Consider the following 11582-nt stretch of genomic DNA (forward strand, 5'->3'; position numbering starts at 1 on the left):
ATACACATTGAGATGCACAAAATGTATAACACCGCCAAATCAAAACTTTGTGTACCTTGATGGCGCGTCCCTTCTTGATGGTATTTCTTCCCAGGAGAGGGTCTAGAACTGGGTCTACATTCTCTTCAATGTTCTCAAGTAGGACCACATCACCAGATTGGACAGCACGTTCTATGGCCTCAAGGTAACCCTTCACTCCGAGACGAATAATCTATTGGGAATGGATGAAAACAATACACAAGATATTAAAATCAAAAACATATTGGTATTAGTGGAGGCTAAAAAAGTTTGTGTGGATGTATAAAAAAATAAAGAGATGGAATTGGATTGGGTTTGTCTTGAGGATATTTGAAAAGAATTACAACCTTTACATTGTGTTGGACTCTAGAGAGAAAAAAACATGAGAATGGAAAGACCAAAAATTTTATATACAGTATTTTGAATAGGAAAAGGACAAAGCTTAGCAGAAGACAAGGACAATAATTAAGGACCATTTTAAAAAATAAGTGACAGTTTCCAAGCTTGTGTGCCTACCGATGCTGAGATATAAGGTCAAGGTAAGATTAACAGCTTCTAAGCTGCACTGCACTAGAGTAAAACAATACATTTGTCTCAGTGATAACTTAAAGTTTGTCAATTTAGATAGTACAAGTTGATCGAGAACTTCACAATGATAATACCTTGAGATCAGCTCCATATTTCATCTTGATCCATTTGACACCCTGCAATTGTGGATCAATCATCAGCGGCCAACGTTCACAGTTGGTTAAGATGGTGGCGTTTTCTGTTGACATTCTATCACCTGGCAACCCTTCGTTGTTCCAAGAGGCTACCACGGCATCGTCAATGAGCAAGGTCAAAGGGTCAAGACCTTCTGACACTGGAATGGGGTTCTTGAGACCCTTGATGTAAGGCATCCAGTGATTTTCAAGCAGATCTGTACGATAAGTCTATGGAAAACAATAAAATATGTTTTACTTTAAATAATTATTATTCCGCAGTAGACAAAGTAAGCCATATGTGTTTATAAGGGCAATGAGATTCTCATTTAATTTCCTGATAAGCATATCTCTTCTTTTTTTTTTCAACATTATAATAATTGTTCTTTTTAAAAATGGCGTGATCATAATTATTAGTTTCTCTAATTATACTACCATATTTGATGGATACAGCTGTCTTTATAAATACAAACATATTTGCATTCTACAAGCTGTGTGTTCAGTATAGTAATCCTTGGCCTATACCAATATGTCTATGTTATTTTATTTATGTATCATTGTTAAATAATTCAACTTTATTTGCTTATGTTATTTTGTATTTATATATGGATTCAGTTAGTTATTGAGGAGGATCAAAATATAGCATATTTAATAAGCAAGACTTTCTATCTCGCCCTATATCCCATTGGTATGACTTCATGAGATAAATCTTGCAATAATAGAGTGCACTTCTTTGTTTCTGGCCTCTCGAAGATAAAGCATCATTACTGTTCACTCATTTATCGAAAACTGTATGCCATATATTATATAAGTCAAATAGCATTATGTATGCAAATCATACCTTAGTGAATGATCCGACATAGGAAACAAAGGCAGTAATCATCAGCACGTCCCCAGGCAAAGTTTTCTCATTCTCACGGAAGGCAGCAATGGATTCTGCCCATCGGACATTCTCAGAAGCCAAGCCTCCAACCAATCTGTTGGCCAACTCAATAGTCTTAGCAGTTGTCTCTGCTTCTTGTTGACATCTCAGCTTCTCTGCTGTGGCCTCCTCGAATTCAGACTGACACCTTAGGAGTTAATATTTTTGTAAGATAATAACAAAACTCTGACTGTGATACAAAGATGTAATATTTTATTGGAATCTTTAAAAAAACAAACAAAAAAAAACATACAGAAGGGTGATATCAATCATATTCTAAGTAGTCCAAAAGCAAAATTCTTTGTGATATTTTTACAATTGACAGAGAAAATAATGACACTTATATAGTAAAATTAATTGTTTTTATCTATAAAGATAATTGATAATTGGGCAGCTGATCAGATCTAAATTTAATGGATTAAGTTAGCCGTTTTTTTGTATATACTAGATTCATATCTAAAGGCATTGAGAAAAAGTATTTGTTGTATCTCTTAACAAAAACCAAGAAATTTAAATTCCAACACCCTTCTGACAACTCAAATAAATTACTCACTTGGCGAGAGTCTCCTCAAGGTCTGCTACCTTGCTCTTGATAACTCTGAGTTTTTCACGAGCGTTGGATAGCTCAGTATTTGCCTGGTTTAGGGCAATACGTTTAGGCTCTACAGTACAATATACCTCGTAGTATTTGACGATGTTAACAGCCCATGAGCATAGACCTGGTAGGATATTAAAATATCAACTTGTTAGAATACTTAAACTATCAAATATCAAAGATAAACTGAGGAAAAAAAAATAAAGAACGGATGCTTCGGTAAAACTAGACGTTTTAATTTTTGTACCTATTACAAATAATGTAGCAAATATGAAAAAAATAGGACCCTTCAAAATGCTTTTATGTGATAAAATCATTTTTGCTATGATTTTTTTGTCAATGTTACATTTTGCAGTTTGATAAAGGGGTCAAGCAACAGACCAATTTTTATCTAATTAACAAGACAAATGTCAAACACCACTCACCAGCAGCAGCAAATGATTTGCCTCTGATGAAGTCTGGCTCAAATTCAGGGTCATTTAGGTATGGGGCTACAGCTTTGAGACAATTCTCGTGAATGTTGTCTTTGTCGTAGTTGATGAGGTTGTCCAAAAATTGATCTACCTGGAAGTTTCAAAAAGCATTTATAAATTATGATTTCTCAGAAGCGTTTACTAGATAAAAGCCTGTTAACTTTAGGATTGTGGGTTGGGGAGGGGGAAGTGAATTATATATAGCACAATTTGTTAAAAATGAACATGTTTAAATTGCTCACCTTGTTCATAATGCTAGCCTTGGCAGATTTCCAAGACTTATCCTTGGGGACTTTCCCTCCTGGTGCCAAGAGGCACATGACAGCAGCCGTGACGTTGGTAACGGCAGCGGGTGGGGCACCGAAGGATTTCAACTCAGTCAGATTGTTCTGGAATGGAAATAAATATGTTTTGAGAATTATCAAGAAGAAAAAAGGCACGGAAGAAAAGTCCTCCGTACATAAAGAAATTATTTTTAATTTGGCTATAGATAAATCAATTTTGATGTTGGCTATGAGTCTATATGAAAGAATAGGAACTTGATTCATTGTTTTTTTTTTTGCAAGTAGTTAATCCTTCTTATTTGGATCTTAGAGATGTTTGACATGAGAAAACAGTTCTAACAAAAACGTTCTTACAACGTCATATGGCTATTTGGCTATTCAAAATAAGATATCACACACTATTCAGAGCCTAACAAAATAATTTTCTTCACGCTTCTTTGCACAAAGAAAATAGGACCTGATCAGAAATACCTCAGTATTGAATCTAGACAATACTGTAATAATAGGACAGCTGTTTTAGTTGTTCCTCTTTAGAACTACAAACTGATTTACTGTTGCCTCATGGATGTGTGTGTTTCAGCTCATTTGACATACTCAGGTTGTTGGGGTTATGTTTTTGCGAACAGCAATTTCATTTTTTTTCATGTTTTCTCTTATATATCACCACCCTTTCAATTTCATGATAGCAATTATATTCCATTTGGTGCAATTTATAGAAATTACCTTATTCAGAGTATTCAAGGCATCTTTAGCAGCCAGCAGGGCTGGCTCTGCCTTGGCCAAATCATTTTCACAATCTCTGGCCTTGACCTCGACCTCTGCAGTAATCTGCGTGACTTTCTTTTCTTCCTCATCAGCAATGGCTTTTTCTTTGGACACCTTCTCAGTTTCCGCTCCCACAACTTGGATCAACTTGTTAGCGTCTTCGTTCTTGATGGCCAGTTCTACTTCTTGTGAGGCCAGCTTAGATTTCAAGTCATCGACCTAAAGATGGAAAACAGAAATGTTATCATTGACGCAATGATTTATTGTACATATTAACAACATCAGACAGGCTAGGTTCAATATGACTAACAAGACATCACATCTTACAGTTTCAGTAGAGAACAGTGATAGTATTGCAACCATATCTTATCTGAAGCCAGAGTTCATAGGTGCTATTGTTCATAGATTAGGTCTGTAGTGTTTGTTAGATTAAGAATGAAACAATAAATTATAATTTGAAAGAAATTCACTGTCTGTGAAAAAGTAAAATTAATGGCATTTTGCAGATATGTAGATACTACAAAAAGGGCGATAGCTAATGTAATGAATAATCCATCAAATGGCGATGGGCGGTATATTTATGGCTATAAAATTAGTTACCTGAGATGCAGTACTCCTGAGCTTCTCAAGACCGTTCTCCAAACGAACGATGCTAGCTTGCAGCTCATGATTCTTCTTCTGGAGAAGGTTCTGATAGAGTGTGATCTGCTCCAAGAAGGATTTGGGTGTGGTGTAGTTGTAGCGGCGCTCATTGGTGTAAAACTGCTGGGACACTTCGTTGACGGATTTATGGACGTAGGACATGAAATGGGAGATGGACTCTCTCATGTCAGGCTGTGATCAAAGAGGTAATGAAAGAGGGAGGTGTTATTGAATTATAAATTTGGTGGTGGTGGTGATAGTAGAGGAGAAGGTGGGATGAATCAGGAAATTGTTCCATTTAAATGATAAAAACGACGAGAGGTGCTCGAGATAGGAGAATGGCAGGCGGAGGAAGAGGGGGAGGAGGAGGAGGAGGAGAAGGAAGGAGGAGGAGAAAAAGGAGGAGTAGAAGATGGAGAAGACGAAGAAGAAGAAGAAGAAGAAGAAGAAGAAGAAGAAGAAGAAGAAGAAGAAGAAGAAGAAGAAGAAGAAGATGATGATGATGATGATGATGATGATGATGATGATGATGATGATGATGGTGATGATGGTGATGATAATGATGATGATGATGATGATGATGATGATGATGATGATGATGATGATGATGATGATGATGATGATGAAGAAGCAACAACAACAAGCAACAAGAAAATTAACATAAGCATTCAATTAACATTCAAAGTTGAAAACTAGCTTTACTGTCAAATTAATCCAAAACTTACATTGAGTAGTTCTACGTCCTCCAAGAATCTGGCGCTGACAGATTTCAGGGCTTCCTCTGGCCATTCGTGGAACCAATCAATGGACGTGCAGTTGGTGACAGCTGGGAACTTACGGCTACGGACTCGAAGGGTGGACCCTACAGGCGAGAAGCACAGGACCACCTACAGGAATAGAACAAATATTTTAATAATGACGTTACACAATTCATATTACATAAAGCAATTGTTCACCACATCCATCACGTTTCACAATAATCCATCAATATGCGTGCATCGTTATTTGGTTGTCTCAGTGAAAGAGGTGCCTCAGCAAAATGGGTTTCTTTTCAATTATGTGTTCTCATGATAAATAAAGGTTGACCAACCTTCAGGACACGCCTGACTCTGTCGATAAAGAACCTCCAGCAATTCTCTCTGGAATCTTCCATGCCAAGACCTTTGACTTCATTCCTGACCCCTCCAATGATCTCTTCCACTTCGTCATCAGCAAACAAGTCAGGGATTTCACCAGATGCCAGAAGATCGTTCATCAACACCAGGAAACTTTCTTCAGCAACCTGGGCATCAGTCATCAGGAACATCATACCAATTCCTAAGTGGGATAGGAACAGAGAGTAACAAAGTAAATATAACTGCTGGAATATTAGGTTTTTTTGTGTGGTGCTTTTTGGGAAGGGAGGGGAGAAGCGTAGTTTTATTGTGTGGATTTTTTTTTTTGGGGGGGGGGGGGTAGGAGTGTTTGTATCATTTAATTTACATTTGTCTTTTGGTTCCGTGTTTTTTTTTGGGTTTTTTTTTTTTGTTTTTTTTTTGTTGTTGTGGGTGTGAATTTTATCTTCAAATACTTTACTCTATAATTAGCAACAGAACTATGATGCATAGAATAAATATATGTTACAAAGGCAGATTAGTTCTGCTGTCAGGTTCCCTCTCAACAAGCAACACCCTAACTCTGATTTCATCCATTAAGTCTAAAACTCCCTTTGACAGACTGAATATACCCCTTTTGGCAATAATACAGGTTTGATATCAACTTGAATGATACTTAGATCCCACATTAAATGCGTGTCACTGCTCAATCTGAAAAAAGTTGGGGGGTGGGGGGGGGGGGGGGCTATGAAAATTTGTGAAATTGTGAGTGATAAATGCCAGACAAGCAGATAGAATGGCACAATTTTCCTGATTTTTATCTAACTCAGTGTCTATTCGTAGTAAAAAAAAAAAAAAGAAAACCCAGCACATCTTACCTTTGACACCAACTTTTCTATAGAGAGCAGCCAAGTCAGCTTTGAGATCGGGTATGGCGTAGCCTTTCCTCAGCGTGATCTGTTGGATAATGCAGTTGATGAAAAAGAGTTAAAATGTATTTCGATTGATTATGACAATGTAATCAAGAGGAAACAAGTGATGTCAATAATAAAAACCAAATGTAACGAATAATTTTGACTATCATTGTCAGCAACACCATCAACATATGTCATCATCATCATCATCATCATCATCATCATCATCATCATCATCATCACCATCATCACCATCATCATCATCATCATCATCATCATCATCATCATCATCATCATCATACCTGGAACACTTCCAACCCACTGATGGAGGCGGCCAGTCTAGAAAGAGACTGTTTACCGCTACCTCCCACTCCAATTAACAGGGCATTGCCTCTTGGTGATTCCAGGATGCGGTTGATGCGACAGATGTGGCTCATGGCATCCTCGAAGAGCACCAGGTTCATGGCAGCATTCAGTTCGTTGTAGGAATCCAGAGCCTCTACCAGGACCTTGTTCACGTCCTCCCATGAATCTACGGGCAAGTACTTAGGCTCTCCAATACCTTGAGCAAAATGGCTATAAACAATTGGCTGCTTGAACACAACGTCTTCTGGCACGTCCTACAAGATATAAACAAATCACATCATGTTTGAAGGTATGTGAAATATAGCATTGGTCATCAACGTCAATCAATTATGTACTCATCTATTTATCAATATTTTTTACATTAAATATTATGAAGTAACACATCATCAGCATAAATGTAAATCAACCAAATTATTTGAGATGTCATTATAATTTTGATGTTGAAAGAAAAAAAATCAAATACCCATAAACAAACCTTTAAAAATCTAAGCAGTTACTGAACTCAACAAAATTATAATTTATTACGAAACTAAACTTTGTCTGTCATAACTTGTATGAAAAAATATATTGTTACCATTGAAGTTTAAAAAACTGTTGCAAGAAACTCTTGTAGAATTAAAGTAGAAAGTTTTCAATCTTTGCCTTTTCACACTTTGAGAGGAATTATTACACATAAGTTATGGCAAGGAGGACTTTTCTATTATAAAAGGTTTGAGAAAGTATCTATTACATCCATGTCATTAATTATTTTAACAGTTCTCTGTCTTAACTGACCTCAAAAGACTTTTTGATGATGTCTTTCTTGACTTTGTCAAAAGTCTCCAGATCTTTCTCATCGACCAGCTTGTCTCTGTAAACTCTCTCAGCTTCGTGGAGCCAGAGGCGAACCAATTCTGGAGCTGTCTTACAGCACTCTGGTCCAGCAAATAGGATACCCTGAGACACAAAAAACAGTAAAATATGTCATGCATTTTATAAATTAAAAAAAAAATGAGGCCCCAAAGCGTTCCAAAAAGTATGCTGAAAGGTTGTTAAATGATGAAATGAGACTGACACACGTCTAAGCTTGACGAGGTTAAATACTTTTCTTTCTTTTAAAATCATCATTGGCATGCATACTTTTGTTTTATCATAGAACTTATTTTTTATGTGTATTTCTGACGTGATCTTTATTTATTCTAGCACCTTTGTGACCATAACATTGTAAATGCTCTTTGAAAATGACTAACACTCACTGTCAAATATGTCTAATTAAAATTTCCGACAATTATGTCATTTACAAAAACAAAAAAAGAAAGAAAAAAAAGATAAACAATTATTGTGATTAAATAATATTCAATAATTAGAAAATATTTTTTCAAATCTGGCTTTAGAATGTTTCATAAAGGCATATCCAAGACATCTGATTAAGTTCTTTAAAAGATTTTTCAACGAATTCCATCCTTTGGTATTGACACTACAAGTAAATGCTAAAATAAAGTAGCGCAATGTGTAGAATTTTTAAGAAATCATTTCATCAAATTATCAAAAATCATTCTTTACACCCTGGTTTATGGTTTTTTAAAATTCATAAAAGAAAAGCAAGAATTTTTAAAATCAAAATATATTTCTCACCTGGAAAATGTTTGACATGTCTCTAAGATTGAAGATGTAGTGGAACTTGATGGCTGTTGGCAAGAACGTCGTGCTGACCTTGGCCTGTAGTGCCAATGCTCCAGTAACCAAATTGTTGACAAACTTCTGCACAGGTCCAGAAAAGCTACATTGCTGTAGATGCTGACTGAGGATGCTGGTGTAGATCGTAAACAGAGCTTCTTGGTTGGGGAAGCTCATGGCAAACACACAGAAGTGACGCTAAAAAACAAAATTTTGACAAATAAAAAAGAACTCAGTAATGGTGTAAATAAGAAATTGAGAAACAGTTTTGAGATTGGCAATATCACATTCTTATGAATCTGTTTGTACCAGAAAATTCTCAAAACTGAAAAAACAAAACAAACATTCAAAGGGGCACTTGGCATAGTGACTGTCGAGCTAATTTGAATGTGATTGACATCAGATGGCTCAAACATTTGAGACAAATTTTAACGAATAAAATTATGGCTTGATAAATTAAAAAATAAAGATCCATGGACAAGAACAGGACAAATAAAGATATTGCAGAAATAAAAAGAAAAAGAAAAGGAAGATAGCTTAAAATACGATAGCATTGTGAGAACTCTTGACGGTGACAGAGTGATGGATTGGAGATAAAAGTAAAATTCGAATAACTGACATCTCATGTTTTTCAAGGGTTTCCAGATTAGATCATTTCAATCCAATCCAGGTTGTGCATACCTGAAGACGTGAGTCGATTGTGAAGCTACCAGCCGTGGGGTTCATGCAAGACACATACTGGATGTTGTGGATGTCTTTGAGGGAAAGTTTGGTTCTGTCGTACCAATGTTTGTGGTCGATGCTCTGTCTGATCAGAGTGTGAGGCTGGACAGTGTAGTATTTGTCCACCTTTGGAGGGAGTACAAAAGAAAAATAAATAACAAATAGAAAAATAAAACCATTACATATCAACAAATAATGAATGGGTGAATTAATCTATTAATTTATAGTTTAATAACAAAGCAAATGATTGCATTATTGATAAAAATACGGAAAAAATTAATTTCAAGCATGATGAACAATTGAAAAAAAATCAACCTGTTAGAAAGATATCATTATTCAGGTTGTGGATTTTCTTGCCATTTAATATTCCGCCGACGCTTATGATTGTCAAATGCAAAAACAGTAAAGTTAAGAAAGATGTTCCTTTCACAACATAATTGAGAACGTTTTTCTTGAATAATAATAATTTGATAATATTTAGTTGATTGATCAACTGCAACAGTCTCTTTGAAAAAAAAATAGTTTTTACCTCTGGCATGTTCATGTCATCAACAAAGTAGATCAGGCGACGGTTGCCAGGTGGGCCAAAGTTCCTACCAGCTTTCTTCTCCAGTGGTTTCTCTAGCATTCTCTGTAGGAATGAAACAAGAAAAGTTTGAAGAAGTGTAAATTACTAAAGGGCTATGTTTGGTGTTGATTATTCTCATTAAACTAATATGTACACCATAAACTTGATATGAGGAACATTTCAAAGGACAAAAGAAGAAGAAAAAAAAACAAAAAACAAAAAAAGAGAGAGAGAGAGAGAGAGAGAGAGAGAGAGAGAGAGAGAGAGAGAGAGAGAGAGAGAGAGAGAGAGAGAGAGAGAGAGAGAGAGAATAGAGCGAGAGAGTGAGAAGACAGAAAGAGAGAGAGGGAGAGTTTTTTAATACTTGTTTTATTGTCGTTAACCATATGTGTCTAACAATTCTAAAATCATATTGAAATAATTCTAAACTATACAAAATATCAAAAATAAATTTTGTTAGCATAGTAGAATTCTAAACTATACAAAGTATCAAAAATAAATTGTGTTAGCATAGTAGAATAATGACTTATTTGTCTCAAAGACTGATTTTGTTTTCAAATCAGATTTCATCCTCGTTAGTTATAATGATAGACATCTTAAAACCCAAAAGGCATTAACGGAAATGACTTCAAGAAGCTCAAGTTGTATCACTGTTGCTGCTCTTTTTTAGTGGAAATGGAAATAAATATATGATGTTAGGTTAAATAAAATCACTTCTTATCAGAAAGATATTTATTTTATTTGGTGATGTAAGAATCTAAAACAAAAGATAAACATTGAGTAAAAACCATATATAAACAAACCTGCAACATCTCAGAGGTTGTATAAAAGTTGAAAGGCACATTGGTGACCATGTAATCCTCACTCAAGTTGTTGAGTTTGTCCTGCATCAATACAGTCTTGCCAGTACCAGCTGTACCCACCAACATGACGGGACGTCGGATATCGACAAGCAAATCCAAGAAGTAACGGACACGGATCGTCTCAGCGGTGTGCACAAGAGTGGCTTGGAGTGGAATGTCTGGGTCGTATTCGAAGTTGGGTACTTTTTTAGTCCAAGGTTCAAATTTCTTGGTTTCTGGGTCGATGAAGTAATCAAATACAGTTCCACTTGAGGGGAATTTGATGGTCTTGAAGTCAGTGACCCACCACTTAGTGAATTCCACACGATGATCCACAAGCTGGAGAATTACATATTATAATTGGATGTAATTAATGGAGATAATTTTGACGAATTGTCTTGTTGAAATAAGCTTTGAAATTAAGGGAAAAGGATGACTCGGATTGAGTAAATCATCAATTAAACAAACCAAAAAAAATAATGATGTTTTGAAACGTGGACAAAACATTAAGCTGGAAGTTAGCACTAGCATTAACAGTAGCTTATAAAACGCTTAATAAAAAAAATCAAATGTGTCCCCCTCCATGTGTGAAAATGTTAAGAAAATGAGAGTAATGGAGAAGTGAGTATCAAAATGTTTACCTGATCTTGGAACATGGCTCCACCAAAGGCCCACACACAAGCAAAAACAAAGTAGAGTTCATACAACTCTTTAGGACAGTCAGGTGGTGTGTTCTCGGGGGTGAGAGAAACTTCCAGAAGATAGCATAACATCTGTACGTGAGCGATTTCAGCAATGGGTGTGATCTTCTTGAAGCGGGTCCTCAGCATCTCCAGACAAACAGGTACATATTTCTCAAAAAGGATGGTCAGATTGGCTCTTTCTGACTGGACTTCTCTTGTGTCAATCCAGCTCTGGACATATCTGTGATGTGGATGGATGAGTTCAATGTTTCAACACTTTTAAAGATGACAAAAACATTTGTTTCCTATTTACGTACTTTGTTTTGATCTTCGTTT

General features: G+C 35.9%; 1 protein-coding gene across 1 annotated transcript in view; it reads right to left on the minus strand.

The window, feature by feature from the left end:
- Window positions 1-11582, minus strand: part of LOC144972952 (dynein beta chain, ciliary-like) — a 59762-nt gene that overhangs the window by 15312 nt on the left and 32868 nt on the right. The window contains exons 36-53 of the mRNA XM_078914805.1: window positions 11205-11487; window positions 10525-10902; window positions 9683-9784; window positions 9112-9279; window positions 8389-8628; window positions 7549-7710; window positions 6711-7028; window positions 6373-6451; window positions 5491-5717; window positions 5126-5287; window positions 4359-4592; window positions 3717-3977; window positions 2952-3098; window positions 2662-2800; window positions 2195-2360; window positions 1561-1789; window positions 681-950; window positions 56-211 (exon numbers count right to left, since the gene is read on the minus strand). Of these exons, the coding sequence (XP_078770931.1) occupies window positions 56-211; window positions 681-950; window positions 1561-1789; window positions 2195-2360; window positions 2662-2800; window positions 2952-3098; window positions 3717-3977; window positions 4359-4592; window positions 5126-5287; window positions 5491-5717; window positions 6373-6451; window positions 6711-7028; window positions 7549-7710; window positions 8389-8628; window positions 9112-9279; window positions 9683-9784; window positions 10525-10902; window positions 11205-11487 (3721 nt within the window). The remainder of the gene's footprint in view (window positions 1-55; window positions 212-680; window positions 951-1560; window positions 1790-2194; window positions 2361-2661; window positions 2801-2951; window positions 3099-3716; window positions 3978-4358; window positions 4593-5125; window positions 5288-5490; window positions 5718-6372; window positions 6452-6710; window positions 7029-7548; window positions 7711-8388; window positions 8629-9111; window positions 9280-9682; window positions 9785-10524; window positions 10903-11204; window positions 11488-11582) is intronic.

The sequence above is a fragment of the Berghia stephanieae genome, chromosome 5 (genome assembly GCF_034508935.2).
Source record: "Berghia stephanieae isolate SIO BIC M18660-M18661 chromosome 5, UCSD_Bste_1.3, whole genome shotgun sequence".
In the NCBI taxonomy this organism is placed as follows: domain Eukaryota; kingdom Metazoa; phylum Mollusca; class Gastropoda; order Nudibranchia; family Aeolidiidae; genus Berghia; species Berghia stephanieae.